The sequence below is a fragment of the Zalophus californianus genome, chromosome 6 (assembly GCF_009762305.2).
Source record: "Zalophus californianus isolate mZalCal1 chromosome 6, mZalCal1.pri.v2, whole genome shotgun sequence".
Lineage (NCBI taxonomy): Eukaryota > Metazoa > Chordata > Mammalia > Carnivora > Otariidae > Zalophus > Zalophus californianus.
This window is the reverse complement of record NC_045600.1, coordinates 11,132,134-11,148,299: the sequence shown is the minus strand read 5'-3', so window position 1 is coordinate 11,148,299 and position 16,166 is coordinate 11,132,134. Positions and strand designations below refer to the sequence as shown.

The 16,166-nt window shown below is 56.0% G+C and overlaps 1 protein-coding gene across 1 annotated transcript in view; it reads right to left on the bottom strand.

Annotated features, from left to right (window-relative positions):
• The window catches only part of ITPK1 (inositol-tetrakisphosphate 1-kinase), a 168,675-nt gene that overhangs the window by 127,383 nt on the left and 25,126 nt on the right, over positions 1-16,166 (bottom strand). The window contains exon 2 of the mRNA XM_027570780.2: positions 1,624-1,648. Coding sequence (XP_027426581.1) covers positions 1,624-1,648 — 25 coding nt within the window. The remainder of the gene's footprint in view (positions 1-1,623; positions 1,649-16,166) is intronic.

Here is a 16,166-nt window from a genome sequence, read left to right as displayed (position 1 = left end):
AGAGGCATCGCGGTGGGTTTTATTTTTAGGTACTGGTGTGGAAAGCGTCCAGTTTGGCTTCTCTCTGGTCCGCAGCCACCAGTTCCTCCCCCAAGTCATCACCAAAGTGAACAGCAGACACATCAAGGAAGATTTTGCAATTCTTCTTCTCCCCGGTAAATTCTAGAACAATGGCTCCAAGCCTCCCGTTCCACCCCGGACTAAGTGGATTAAAGGTTTTAGTCTAAATCTTCCCAGGAAGCCATGTAAAGCAAACCCACTGCCCCCCAGGTTGCCCTCACATCCTGAAACTCCAAGGCCCTCTCCCCACCCCTCCCCTCCTACCTGTGGCAGGGGTAGGAGCATCCCACGGTATGAGTCTGGGGTCCTCCGGGACAGGAATCAGGTATTGGGGGAAGGGCACATTTCTTCCCCTTTTAAGTAACATGTCTGCTGGTGAGCACATGAATTCACTTCCTCTAAAAACTGCTCCCCACAGAAATTTCTCTGCGAACCCTGACAAGCGCTGTAGCTAACCTCAGGGAAGGCTTAGAACCCTCCTGGCAGCCACTACCAATCAATCAGAAATGGCCCCAAAAGCACATGTCTTAGCCATTCCTGATTTCTGACTTCCCCCTTTTAATGTCTAAGAAATTTAGGTCCACAGGAAAACTCAGTGCAGATCACGCAACTTTGCAGAACTAAAATGAGCCTGGATGAAAAATCGACAGTCGATGAGGGGCTTCCAGAAACTACCTCCTCCCCGGAAACCAACCTCAACCTCCAGGACACAAGTTCAACCCGCTACAAGGAGGGAGACCAGAGGAAGGATTCATTCAGCAACCCTCCACCAAGGCTTCCAGAGAGGAAACCCAGTCCCACCCCAGCAACACTCCCCCGCCATGGCTGCTGTCAGAGTGTGTACATCTATTTTTGGGCAGAGCCCACCCCAGGCCCTGGGAGGGCTTCTTTCTCCATCCATCCTTCCTTCTCCAGCCAATGAGCACCTGACCCAAGTCCACCCCAGGGTGAGGCAGCATGGGGATCAGGAGCGCCGCCCCCCTCCCCCGCACTGACTCTGTCCACTCTCCAGAAGCCAGGCGCCCATAGGGGAGATCAGATGTGGCCGGACTGACAGCAGGGAGGGGACGCACCTGACCTAGGAGTCCGGGGGAGAAGGGCGGGGGGCAAGAGTCGTCTTGGAGATGATACCACTTACAAGCATGGTCCGAGAAAGGAGAGGGCTCACCCCCAGAGGGCCGAGCAGCCAAGGCAGGGGCCCAGGGGGGCTCGTGCTTCCCTGGCAGAGGAGAAGGGCAGACAGAGACAAACCATGGGGGGCAAGAGGACCCCAGACACCTGGATGGGTGGCCAGGCTCCCCCACCCTGCCTACCCCACCCCCAGCCACAGCCCCAGCTCTCCCCCACGGATGAAGAAACCGCAACTCCACAAACCCCAGAGACCACCGACCACAACCCACGTCCTGCCAGGGCAGAGATCACGGAGACTCTACATGGGGAGAAGTTAAACGTGAGAAGCGAGTGAAGGCGCTCAAGCGCCCAGACTCTTGGGGGAGAGGAGGAAAGGGGAGCCCTAAAAGGCCCACCCACACGAAAAATGGCGAGGGCGTGGTCTGTACTCACCTGCACCACTTCTATCCCTCGCTTTCTGTGGAGAGAAACAGAGAAAACAAAGGTTACCCAAGCAGTCAGGAAGCATCCTTCCAGAACATTCACTGCAGCCAGCTGAAGGCATGGGAGAGCCTGCGGCTGCATCCCTCAAGCACAGTCCCACAACAGCCCCATTAGCAGAGGGAAGGTTTGTGAACTCCTAGTCAGTCCTCAAGGCCGCCTCTTGGCAGAGAGAGAGTCGTTTCTCAGAGGGACTTGGCTGTCATTCTACAAAGACCCCAAGTTTGCTGGTCTTCCTCACAGCCAGCTGTCTCCCTCTCCAATCTCAGGGGCAGCCCTTCATGGGCACAGCTGCACCCAGGATGCTCCCCTCCACCACATTTACCACCAATGGTCTGACCTTCCCTCCTTGACTCCACCACCTCCCATGGCTCCCCATTTTCTCTGCTATCTGGTCTAACACCTTGGCCTGGCCTCCCAGCTCTGCCTCAATCCATCCACTCTCCCATGTTGCAGGAGGCCCCTGCTCGGCTCAGTTAGTGCAATCCTGGCCATCTCTAGCCCCCACTGACGCCCTATGCGTCCTCTGAGCCTGCTTCAACCATCACGGGCCTCGCCAATATTGCTGTCAGCCTGCCTCCTCCACCTCTCACCCACAATCCCATGGCCACTGTTCTCCCACACACATGCCCTAACCCATCCCACCCCACTACACAAGGGGTCAGGGTCTCTGAGGAACACACAAAGGCCCCCTGCAACTCACCCACTTTTACCTCCCCCCACCCCAAGCATCTGGGCACATGGGCTGTGTCACTTCTCCAAGCCTTGGCCCACACTTTCCATCCCAGCCTTTTGGATGTAGCTCAGAGAAGCTCTCCTAGGAAGCCTCCCCCGACCCACGACACCCTCGCCCTACCGACCTACCCAAAGCCAAAATACTCCCAAGAACCTGGGACCACCACCATCCCAACCCTTTGTTCCAGAGTCCTGCTGGGCTGTCTCCTGGGGCAGCATGCTGGGGCAGGCACAGGGGTCTATGTGGAATGCCAATGGCATGCCCATGGCCAGGCCCATGTGCATTTTCCTGGGAAGAAAGGCCGGGGCCCCCCAGAGGTGCTCAGAGGAGGTTGTGACCAGGCAAGGTTGGAAATTAGAGCAGGGACTATGGCAGGTTCGATGGCTATGTGTACCACGTGCTTAGTTACGGCAGCCGCCTGGCATACAGACACCCCCTAAACGCAAATACATAACACTCAGCTCAGGGTCCTGTGCCCAGCCTGGCCCAGCACTCATGGGCACACCAAATGCAACAGACATCGCTCAGGCCCTGAACGGGCTCACAGTCTAGGGAAGGAGGTGGGCACAGAGCCCCCTGGGCACCGTCACCATCCCCTCACACAACACAGCGGAGGTGACGCCTGCCAATCCTACATTTTGTTGGTTAGAGCATCGGGGCGTTTCCCGACACCTCCTGAGAGCCGGCACCCAGCGGAACCTTGAAAGGAAGCCACTACATGAGACAGCAAGACAGACCGGTTCTCACTGTGGGATACGCTGAGCCAAACTTCCCCTCAACCCCCAACACCTCAACACAGCCCCAGGTCCCAAGGAACCCAATCTGAAAACCACAGTGGCTGATGCTTCCAGGGGTCCCCACCATCACTCAGCTTCTCCACAGCTCCAGAACAGTTCCAGAATGACAGCCAATACCCTTTGGCTTCCCTGACGTCATGAGGGGAGAGACTGGGCACAGAGCGCAGCCCCGGGCCACCAGCACCCACAGCAGCGACACCTCAGAGCCTCGGCCTCACTCCCAGATCGTCCTGCTCCACCGGAGCACCGGTGACAGTGACCGGCCCGTGGCTACTTGACTCATGACGGGGACTAGCCAGGTTGGGTTCAGAGAGACTCCTCACTTTGCCCCTGGCCCTGCTCCAGGAAAGAAATCTTGAACAGCTGAGGGAACAGCTCCTTGGTAAGTCCCCAAGGACAAGACTTGGGGCCGCACCACAGGAAGGACAGATGGCACCGAAGGGGACAGCGGGCGTGTGTGGACGTGACCCACCCCAGGTGGACAGGGCCTCTGCTGGGCTGCCGCCAGGCCCTGGGTTTTCCCTCTGAGTTAATCCTCACGGCATCCCGACTATCCCGGCGTGTGGCTGTCATCTCCTTCCGAGGCCGAATGCAGTCACTTCCAATCCGCCCACATCCGACACCGTCCCAGTCAGCTTGCCCTCCCCCAGTCCTAAAAAACAAACAGGACTCCAACTTTGAAAACACAAGAGACCCGTAACATGAAAGAAACAACAACACCAAGTTCATCTTGAGAACAGGCAGGCTGAAAATATTAAAGTGAGAATGAGCTCCCAGGAGCCAGACTAGCTCCTCTGTAGCTCAGAGCTCCAAGAACAGGGTCTATCTCGACTCTGGCAGAAAAGAGAGGGGCTCCCCTTTCAGCCCACATCAGCCCACAAGGGAGACACCCCCTCCGCCAGGGCAGCTAAGGTGCACTGGGTGCTCTCTGCCCGCCGATGCCTTCCTCAGCCCCAGCAGGGCGGGGCAGTGATGACCTGTTACTTGGATGAGAAAGCAAGAGGCCGGGCAGCCTCAGGAAGTGTGGGCTGCCCCACGGCCGGGCTGTCACCAGCAGGCACAGCAGGGCCGGCAGGGGAGGCACAGAGGACGGCCAGCCTGGTCTCTGCACCGCAGGGCCTCGGTGTAAGGCGGGGCCGGCGAGGAGGGCGGCAGGCAGGAAGTCGCAGGCCCCACAGTGGAGGGACCCCAATGCGCACCACTGCAGCCCACCCCGCAAAGGAGAACGTAAACCTACCGGGGCCTCATTCCTTCCTCTGAAACTCCTGTGGGACCAAGAGACCAACAATCCTCACTTCCCAAGCAGCAGGCTCCTGAAATTCCCCAAGTCCAGAAATTGGTTTCTGACCCCAAGGGCAAGGAGGGAGGAGAAGATAAGCCGGAGAACTCGCTGTCAAGGGATTACCAGTCCTCCTGAAAACACCCGCGCCCCCATCCCGCCCCACGGACGTCCTCACGTGGGCGGTGTTTCAGGCTGGTCGCTGCGACAGCGCAAGACCGAAAGACCGTAAGAGGGGCCATTAAGAAACCATGCGTGGTCCGAGAAATACTAGGCAGTAAGTAAAAAGAACGAGGAACCCCTCCATGCGCCCAGAAGGCTTTGTCTAGGTGAAAACGCAAGGTGCAAAGCTCTGTGTGCTGCCTGCAACGTCCTGGGTTAAGAACAACATCCAGCACAAGAACGTGGGCTTGCACACACACAGAATGAATCTGAAAGTACAAGAAAGAACGAAAGAATATGGTGTAGGGTGGCCTCTGGTCAAGGACAAGGGCAGCTGGAGGGATGAGTGAGAAGACTTCCGTTCCACCGTACATTCTCATGCTGGAGCGCTGTGCCCGGTGCACCCAACAACATATTCTCAAACACTAGGAACTTTTTTTTTTAAATTATCTTTTAAATAATAGGTAAAACTCCAGCTGCCACCATGCCCACGGCTTGGCATAAAGTAAATGCCTGATAAAGGCATGAATAGATCAATCAATCAATAACGTGAAGTAGGGGCGCCTGGGTGGCTCAGTCAGTTAAGTGTCTGCCTTCGGCTCAGGTCATGACCCCGGGGTCCTGGCATCGAGCCCCACATCGGGCTCCCTGCTTCTCCGTCTCCCTGCCACTCCCCCTGCTTGTGTTCGTGTGCACTCTGCAAATAAATAAATAAAATCTTTAAAACTATATATATATTTTTAAAAATAACGGGAGGTAGAGAGTTCAGGATTTATCTAGAAAAGCTTCCAAGTCCTGCTCATAGAGGAGCTGAAACCAGGCCCATTCTGGGAGCATGAGACTGCCCTACAGGGAGCGTTCAGGCCCGATTCTACGCACACTTGACTATTCGAGTATCTGGCAAACAGACCGGGAGGGCGGGCACCGCCTGTCAGCTGTGGCCGCAGCAGGAAAGACATGGGTGGCTTTTTTCCTTGACATTTCCTTGTATTTTCTAGTTTTCTATAATAAGCATAGATATCAAGCCCCAAATTTGATAGAAAAAGCAACAATAAAAAGTTAAAGTTAAATAATTAAAGAAGTTTACTTCAACCCTGCACCTGGAGAAAACTTGTACAGGATCTAAAACTGTTGCTTTCTTGATAAATACTGATTAATAAGTTTTGGACAGAGAACCACCCCCGCAGGTCATAATTATAAACCTGTTTTTCCAAAAGCTGGATCACTGTGAAGGGAAGATCTGTTTTGTAAAAGGACTCCTCCTTGCCAGAAGTCCAAGGAGAGCACAGCCTTGAGGAATTTAAAATGCTCATTTTCGAAGCAAACTATCCTTTCAGGGCAGGAGGGGGAGCGTCAGAGAAGGCTTCAGGGAGGAGGCGGCGTCGGCCATTTCAATGAAGGGGAACAACAGACACGACCCTTGGGGAGGAGAAGTTAAAAAGGAACAGCATGAGGATTGCTCCCTTCCCAAAAGGTGCCTGCAGGTGTGGGAGCACAAGATCCACAGAGAGGGGTGCGCAGGGGCAATGAGAAGGGGCCAGAAGATGCGGGCAGGCCAGAGAGGCCTGGAATGTCACAGGGCAGCCTGGCCTTTACCCTGCGGGCCGGCGGATCCCAAATACCAGGGTGGACAACTAAAATCCCCACTGGAGCTTGTCAAAAACCCCAATTCAAGGCCTGGTCCTGCAGACTCTGATTCAGGACGTCTGGGGGCAGAGCCTGGGAGGCATTCGGGGCTCTGCCAAGCCCCCGGGTGTTGCTCCGGAGCAGCCAAGCATGGGAGCAAGGAGCAGCTTGTGCCTGGGGAGGAGCAGGACCAGACGGGGGTGGGAGGGCTCATCCAGGGGCAGCCCTTCCAGGTCGTGGGACAGGAGTGAAGGACACAGGAGAACGAGAACGGCTGAGCTGCTCCCAGTGCGGGCGCAGCAGGCCGAGGCCCCAGGCCAGCACCAGCAGAGGACGGAAGATGGCTAACCCTTCCATTATGTCACCCGTGGTCGTACCAGGAGGGGATCAGAGACCGAGAACTGAGCTGAGCAGACAGCTCAGGGCTAGGAAAATACAATCGAGGAAGACAGGTGAAAGTGGAAGAGGCAGGTGCGTCCCTAAGAGGAGACCCTGGAACCAGACCCAACTGTACCTCATGCCTCAGTTTCCCCATCTGTCAAGTGAGGAGAATCCTGGAACCCACCCCACAGGGCTGTTGGGGCCCACACTGGGAATGTGGGCTTCTGTTGCTTTGCTCTGTCCCGCCTCCCTGCCTCCCAGAACTGCCCCTCCTTGATCCCACATGATGCTGATGGGCACGCAAGCAACTGAGGGGCTGCACCCTCTCCAGGGGCAACACGTGGCCTGGCCCCTCGCAGGACCCAGGACAGGTCCTGGGGCACTGTCCACAGCACAGAGAGCATATGGCCAGGAGCGTCAGTGCTCCGTGGCCTCTCTGTGGCCAGACTTACAAGGAGGAGGCCACAGCAGGAGAAGAAGCCAGCACTCTCTTGCCGGAGCTCAAGCCCTCCATCCGGCCGGCATGGAGCCTGTCCTCTCCGGACCTGCAGTCGCGGGTATTTGCTGAAGCCACTTTACACAGGAGTTTCTGTCACCGACCACTATCACACTGACGACAGCAGATGCTCAGTAAGTGACAGAGGCCACCACTTCCTGAAGATGACCCGGCGTGGGAGGAGAGGAGGCGACAAAGGAGTGTGATGAAGAAGATCAAAAGCAGGAGGAGCAGAAGGTCTGCAAAGCCAGGGAGGCAGAGCGCCCCGAGGGAGACGCGTCCACGAGCCCACACCAAAAGGAGGCCAATGTGTGTGGCATCAGGAGGGCCGACACGGGACACTTTGGGAGAATGACCCCCAACAAGAGGCAGGCCTGCCTCACCACAGAGCGGGGCCCCATGGAAACCTGCAGCAGGCCCGGGCCCGGGCCTTGGCTTCCACATCTGTTGAATGGGTGTGACCCTTCTGGCCCAACAGGACCTTCCAGGGCAGGTGTCAGACCTGAGGCCTGCAGACAAGTAAAGCAGGGGAGAGAGGGTGACACTGAGACACAGAGGTCACCTCTGACCATCGAGGAGAGAAAAGTCCGGTGGCAGCTCCGGAGAGACCAGAGCGGCAATGAAATAATTAAGCCTGTCCAGAAAAGGGGGCTCTTGGGTTCATCAAGAACTGCTTTCTTGCAATCTGCGAGGCCACGGTCACGTGCCTCCTGCCCAGACACAGCAGAGGCTGGCCACAGGGGGCAAGCCGCCACTGAAAGCGAGCCTACAGGATAACCCAGCTGCAGAGGGAGGCCGGGCCTCCTTGGAACCATTTCACAGCAGAGGGAATCAACCCAGAAACACAGGCTCCCTCCCACCAAGAGGGGAGGAGAAAGAAGCTGCACCTGCACCCAGAGCTGAAAACCACTTAGAGAAGGGAAGTGTGTAATTATGCGAGTGGAAAGCCAGGCACGCGCTCGTCCAAGCCATTCGTAGCCCGGTTTGGTAAATGCCAGATTTCAGGAGCCCCGACTAATAAGGCCCTTTAGCACCCACGAGGCCTGCAGGCAACCTCCCCACCTCCGGCCTCCTGCCCCTCCCCGCCCTGCAGAGGGTAGGCCCTGGGAGGGCCTCCCGAGGACTCGGGGTTCCCTGAAGACACAGCTGGGCCTCCTCCCTCACCCATGTATGCAGACGGACAGACTCCCCACTGCCTCGACTGCCACCCCAACGTCACCACCTAACTCACACTCGAGGTCACCTCCCTAGGAACCTTCCTTGGCTCCCAACTTCCTCAGAGCCCCCGAGCACCAGCACCAAGCACGGATAGAGAGGCTGCCTGGCTCCGTGTCGCTGCCCCCTACCCTACTCAGCTAAGAGCGCTGTGGTGGACCACATTAACAGTGGCCCCTGATCTTGGCAGCTCTGCCGGGCACTCCCCTGCCCTGCCCGCCTCCCCCAGCCCAGGTTCAGCAGGGCCCCACGGCTTGCTTTGGCCAATGAAATGTACAGTGACCCAGGTCATTTCCAAGTTCAAGTTTTCAACTTCCAGCCCCCAGCTCTGCAGCCAGTCCTCTGGGACATCAGCCACCACCATGGGAGCGTGAGAACACAGACAGCCCCCCAAAGCTGGGCCAGACCCACTCCTGAAAAGAAACCTGGCAGGGTGGCCACAAAGCCAGGCCGGGAACCAGGACACCTTTCAGAGGCCCTTCAGCTCATGGTAATTCTCAAAGGGGGCACTTTTTGCTTCCAGGGGACAGTTAGCAACACCTGCAGACATTTTTGACTGCCACCTGAGGACGTGCTCCTGGCATCCAAAAGTAGAGGCCCTACAATGCACAGCCCCCTAAAACAAAGGACTCTCTGGCTTGAACTGTCCACGGCACCAAGGCTGAGAAACGCCGGGGTGTGGAGACCAGCGCTGAGCCACTGGACTATGAACGAGCTATAAATAAATCTGTTGCTGCAAACCTCCTGGGGTTGTCTCTGCAGCCTATCCTGCCTGATAAACACCCCTCGAAGAACCATGGCCGGTGGCCTCTGTCTACATCCCCAAATTCTGAGCACAACCCCTGGCTCACAGTATGTGGGGGTGCAGCATAAAAGTGTCGGGAGAAAGGTGGAGCCAGTCTCTCCTCTCATGAAACCCTCCCAGGAGGGACCCCATTTTCCAAAAACACCTGGGCCTGTCCTACCTCTGTGCCTTTGGACAAACTGTTCTCTCTCTGCCTGCCATGCCCTTCCTCCCCTGGCAAACTCCTGCTCGACCATCAGGAACTGCTCAACCATTAGGAATAGCTCGAACATCATACTAGCTGAAGGCTGTTGCTCTGCCCCCTCCCCAGAGCAAAAAGGATGGCTCTGAGACCGAAGACTGCCCTGTGCCGGGTTTTGGACCCTGGGCCCCCGAGGCCCGGGCCAGGATGTCAGCGCCCCGTGCCTACCGCAGACCGCGCACCGGGCAGGTGCTCTGCAGGTTCTTCCTGAATGAACGCCCCAGCCTCCCAGTGCCAGGGCTCCCACCCTGAGCCATCCCTGCCTGTTTGCTTCTTCGACAGCCTGCTTCACCTACCGATAGTTTCACAACTTGGATTTCCCTCTTACAATGCCAGAAACCCAAGTGGCCCAATATAAAGGCAACATACGAACAGAGTTTTAAAGCCAGTACAAACATTTGAACTGTTTGGACAGCTCCAGGAAATAAGCAGATAAACTGGAAGCTGCCATATGATCATGTGTCCTTTTTGGGGGGGGAGGGTCTTTCCCCTGATTGGACAGTCACCAACTCTCATCACTGAAGACCTTCCCCCAGCCCCAGACCAGGTGCCCCACCTGGAGGAGGTGGGCAGGCCGCAGGTTCCTCACAGGGCAGACGCAGAAGCCTGAGTCAGCATGTTCCTTCAGACCCAGAACAAGCCCACGGGGTCCCTGGAAGCGGCTTTCCCTAGTAAACCCAGGAGGTGGGTGAGGGGCAGGGCTAGTGACTCACCTCCCCAGCACCTCCTGGAGCAAAGGAGAGACGCCAGGGCGGCCAGGAGCCAAGGCACCTTTAAAACCCCCATCCCTCAACTTTCAGGGTAGGGAAACTGAGGCAGGGGTAGGCTGGAGATTACCCAAGGAAGTGTTCTGCTGCATCCAAAGTGTCACCATTTCAGACTGGAAATCACCTCAACTTTTCATCTGAAAACAAATATTGAGATTCCCCCAATGGCACTTGATACATTCCCCCTTTGATACAAAAATTCTCTGAAATTCCTTATAAGCCTTTTACTAGCCCCTTGCAGGAGCTATAATTTTCCTTTCTCCTAATTAGGGGTGGGCCTTAAACTGCAGGGGCTGGGGGGGGCGGGGATGTTATTAGAAGGAGACCCCCAGGGGCTGCAGAAAGGGCTGGTTCCAGCAAATCCACCCAGTTGTCAGCCTTGCCTGCCTCAGGGCTAATGACTCAACCTGTTCTCTTCACAGCAGTTTCTCATTCCTAAGGAAGCAAAGTCAGTTTAACATCAACCTAACAAACCAAGTAATAAGCTACAGCAGGAGAGACAGGCATTCCGCGCTGACATTTTCCTCCTTGGGAGCCACTGGGGGAGGGAGAAGCCTGCCCATGGAGGTCAGAATGTTTTTAGCACCTATCCTCCAGGGACCACACACCCTTAAAATAACCGCACAAACGTGTGTCCTGGGCCTGCATCTGGGAAAGCGACACTCTTAAAGGCTGTGTTCCAGTGGAGCTTAAACATCTCTACCCACCCAGATCCTGCTGCTAACACTCCCTTGCAATTGAAAGCTCCCTTCCGGCCGGATTCCAAGACCATGAGAAGGGTTCTTTGAGCCCCTGCAGTTTGGGGGAGGGAATAGTCTCTGCCCTCCTGCTGGGCCGCCCACCACCAGAGCGCAGACCCCATATGATTGTCATCAAGACATTTGCTAGGCTTTCTCTTTTCAGCCCTGGGCTGGCCTGGGAGCAGAGGAGTCCCCCAAGCCACAAGCCCTGCCTAGAGACGTGGTGGCCACAGGGCCCCCTGAATATGCCCTTTGGAATCCTGAGGCTCCTCAGGGGCTGAGCTCCGGCCTCTCCCTTGATGACTATGGAGGCTCCTAACGAACCTCTGGACAAATCCTAATCTGCCCCTGGACCACATGTGGACACTTCAAGGGGGTGTCCAAGATTCGTGGGATGGAGAAGCGGTAAGAGCCTTAGTGTTCGGGTAGACAGAATAATGCCCTCCGCCCCTGCCAGGTGTCCTCAGGACCTGTGAGTATGCTACCTCACCTAGAGGAGGGGCTTTGCAGATGTGCTTAAGGTTAAGGGTCTGGAGGGAGGAGAGCATCCTGGATCACTTGGGTGGGTCCAGTGTAATCACACTGGTCCTTAGAAGAGGGAGACAGGAGGGGAGGGTCAGAAGGAGATGTGACAACGAAGCAGAGGTCAAAGTCATGTGGCCCCAACAAGCCAAGGGATGCAGGCAGCCTCAGCAGCTGGGCAAGGCAAAGGCACGCTTTCTCCCAACAGCCTCCAGAAGGAAAACTCAGCCCTGCTGACGCATTTTAGATTCCTGACCTCCAGAGCTGTAGGAGAAGACATTTGTGTTGGGTGCAGCGGCTGAGTCTGCAGTCATTTGCTACAAGAGCAATAGGAAATGAATACAGTGTTCATACACGCTGCCTTCCCTCGGGGCTGGTCTCCGGGAGGGACTGGGTCATGGTCAGAGCCAAGCATCAACTCCCTACGCTTCATCGATGGATAAGGCCGTTACTTGACTGACCTCTTGGACTTGGAACACCGCTGCCATCCTGTAAATAGCCCTGAGGCTGGGAAAATTTTTGAATAAGTGCTTCGGGGTTTAAGTTTTCTGAGTTTGGGGGTGGGGGGACCCTCACCTTTCCTTTGATGTGATAGAGGGGCCCAGAGAATCCCCGCACCCAGAAGCCCTGGCTTTGACAGCCTCCCTCCTGGTCACCCTCAGGGCTCAGCTCAAACAGCAATCTTTAGTAACCTTCCCACCCCACCCCCGCCACCCCCCAGGATTCCAAACGGCATAACCAAACACCTACACAGGGATCCCTGATGGGGAGAGGCGTCCTGGGTCTGGGCGGTGGAGACCTTCGGCCCTAGACCTAAAAGCCTTGGGTCTAAGCTGGGGGTGGGGGGGGTAAATATTCCTGACCCTTGGGTCCACCTTAAGGGCCATGAGAGATGCCCAGAACCAGCCAGGCCTTCCAACTGCTCACTCCGAGGCCACCTGGCTCCACTGAAGGCCAAGTCCCTCAGACTCTGCCAAGTGACTCTGAGCAGCGACAGACACTCCCCAAAGAGAGGCATTTGGAGCCTGAGCCCAGCACGAGGCACGCCGAAGCCCACAGGGGCCTGCTGGGCCCCCGTTACAGGTGCTAAGTCCCAGCCCCCTCTGCCTTCTCAGATGCACTGAGCACCCAACTCCAGAAACGGGCAGTGCCTTCATCTGGTGCTCCTGGGACCCTTAAGTTTAGGGAAGATTCCAAAGCCCTGGCACAACCCAAACAAATGACTGGTAACATCAGTCATTCCTGGGCCCCCTCACTTCCCACTCGGGCCTGTTGTCCCTGAGCCAGGGAGAGAGGGTAAGGGAGGCGATGGGAGCCAGAGGGGGTGTCATTTCAACGACTGCATTGAGGTTATGACGGTCCTGCTTCTCCAAGTGAGGAAATTCACAGAGAAACTCGTCTAAATAGAAGCTGGACAGAGCAAGACAAATCCTGCACGGTGTCACCTACATGTGAAATCTAAAAAAAAAAGTCAAGCTCGTAGAAACAGAGAGTAAAACGGTGGTTGCCAGGGGCTGGGGGGCAGGAGGAAAGGGGGGAGGCCAGCAAAAGGGACAAACTTTCAGTCACAAGATGAGTAAGGTCCGAGGATCTAATGTGTAACACGGTGACCAGAGCTGACAGGGCCGTGTCGTATGACCGAAGTGAGCAGAACTTAACTCTTCCCACCAACACCAACAAAAACAGGTAAATACGTGAGGTAACAGATGTGTTCATTAACAGGGTGACAATCACTTCACAGATCATACATATATCAAATCACATCATCACACTCTCAGTACAATTTTATTTTTCAGTTATACCTCAATAAACCTGGAAAAACTATACATGTATTTATAAAAAAAGAAATTTGCCCCAAAACTCAAACCAAGTAAGCCACAGTGGAACCATAATCTAAAGTCACATCTGTCGGCAAAGACCATGCTCGTCCCGTGGCCTGGGGGGCGGTGGGGGGGGGCGGTCCAGCGGGTCTGGAGGTAAGGCTTCTGGGATTTCTGGAGAAGCACCTGTGCTGGACACAGCTGCCCCTCTGCCCCCACCCAGCCAACTGCCCCAACTCTGGGCTGACGCCCCTCCTCCACACTTGACCCCGAAGCAGCCGGGGGAGGCCTGCGGGTAAAAGAGCCAGAAGGCATTTCTAGGGGCCCTGCCATCCCGAGACCATGTGCAGCGGGGACTGGCCACGCCACAGGTCGCCTGTTTCTCCCTTCTCCACAGGGCTGACAGCTCCTTTGACTACAGCGTCACTTGAAATCCGTACTTTCCAAGCAGAAGGGCCACGGAAGCCGAGTTCAGCTGGGTCTCAGGGGGAGCTGCGGGCTCCCCACAGCAGGCAGCTAGTGACTGGCCCATGACCACAGAGGCCAAACACCCGCCATCAGGGCACGGAGACTGGTACTTGGGGAAGGTTGGGGGGGCTAATGTCCTAGGAAGGTTCTGAATCCGCCAACAAGAGGGAGCAGTTGGCCACGTCGCTGGAGTCCAGGAAATCAAAGGCGCTTTGAAAACACAGGCCAGCCCAGCCTCGGGGGGCCCAGGGCCTGCTCCCAGTGACAGGCACACACCCCCACCTCCTTCTTTGCTTGGGCTCCTGCCCTCCCGGGCTCTGCAGCTGCAAGCCATGGCAACGGGCCCCAAGCATCTCGAGAAATCCCTCAGACACCCCCACACAAGGTGTCACAGCAGCCACAACCTAAAGCCAAGAGCCTGGGCCTTGGGCAGAAGTGAAAACGCCAAAAAGAGGGGGCCCTGATTCCTCAGAAGGGAGAAGCTTGAGTGCAGGCCAAGGGCAGCCGCCCCACCCTGAGAGACATCCAACCCACTTCCCTGACTCGATGCTTTTCTGCTGGACAGCTCTCCAGGAATGACCCTCATTGCCAGGATAAGAACTCAAGACAGAGAGGAATGAACCCAGTTAGCAGGGGGCAGACAGAAGGGGCTTATTTTATTTTTTTTTTTAATGTTGCCAGGGGCTTTCTTAAACTAAATTCCTCCTGATGACTTGCTTTCACACGAACTGCCTTCCTGTCCAAAGGATCCTTTTTATTCATTCCCTTGTTTCGTGCATACTTCCTGAGCACCTATGTGCCCCGCACAGTATCACTACTGGGGACACAACAGTAAAGACAGTAGAAAGGATGCCTGTCCCGAAGGAACTTAGAGCAGAAAGGGGAGCGTGAACATGCAAACCACTGAAATAAATATAACAACATGTAACATGCTCTGAAAAGAACGTTCAAGGGCCTGAGGCAGGGAAGGTAAGTCAGTGCTGAGATCTAAAGACCAAGAGGCCAGTGGTGTGATGGGGGTGGGAAGAGCCTGCCAGGAAGCAGGAACTGCATCATGTGCAAAGGTCCTGAGGTAGGAAAGAGTTTCGAGCAGCTGAAGAACTGAGAAAAGATCACAGTGCGGGGAGAGAGAGGCAGGAGGCACGTCTTGGGGCCCTGAGGGGTTGTTCTTATGCCATTTGGTGACCTGGACCAAGAAATTCTCTTTTTGCTTAAACTCATCTGAACTGGGTCTTCTGTTACTCACACCCACAAGAATCCTGGCTTCCACACCGTCCAAACCACAGCATCATACTCCATCACCTTCTCCCATCCACCTGTGCCTCAAACTTGATGGCAAGCACCACCACCCACCCTGCAGCCCCAGCCTAGCATCACCCCCACCTCCCCTCTCTCTCATCCCCCCAACAGTCAGTCACCACAGAAAGCTTTCACTGGGGCCTCTGGGCAGCCAAGGGCTGGGGGTCCCTCTCCCAGGGAGGTGGCCCACCGCATGCTGGAAGGAGAGGCAGGAAGAGAAAAGCAGATGGCCTCTCAGCTGAGGGAAAAAACCCCCAATAACACTGGCTGCCTGATTGCATATAATTATGAAGGAAAACGCTCTTTCAAATTAGCTTCCCAAATGTGGATATAATTTCAAGTGTCCCTTGCAGTGTGATTACAGCTTCGGCCCGACCAATGTTTTATCGTCAGCTCGGATCATTCAGGCCCCTGCAGGCAAAAACTACGGAAGCCAACAAAGGCGCCAGCACCGAGCCAGCCAGCTCCCAGAGCAGCGTGCGTCCAGCTGCCCGGTGCTTCCAGCACCGGCCCAGAAGCCCAGCACAGGACCAGCCCGGCCCCTCCACCTCCAGCGCGGGGCCCGCCCCAGGAAGACAGGAGGCACTTCCCTCTCCTCTTTCTTTCTGCATCTTCAGGGTCTGTGACATTCGGACCCAAGTCCCGAGAGCAGCCCATTAATCATAACCAGGACAGCTTCACTTGCTATGGCCAACCGTGGCACTCTGTGCCTTAGTTTCCCCATCTGTAACTGGGTGGGACGGTGGTAACTTATGACATGAGGAGTGAAGGACACCTGGCACACAGTGGGCCGCCAGTCACCACAACCGTTCGCCTCCTCCTCCCATTTAACCCTTGGAAGAGCACGGACAGTTTTGTGCATGTGGACCAGAAGCTTGGAAAGCCACAGACTCTGGCCTCCATTTCTCCCCTCTCCCACCAGGGGGTGCCCCCAATAACTCGGGGGCCTCCACTGCAAAGGGTCCCCCATTTTACACACAACGGAACCAAGGCCAGGACTGAGAGGGACTTGGGGTCGTGGGAAAGTCAGGAGGAGGTCAACTGTCACCAGGCACTCGTGGACGAGCCCAGCACTAGCGGATGGGGGGCACCACTCACCAGCGTCCCCAATCCACACCAGCACCCAAGAAGAGAAAGGGCT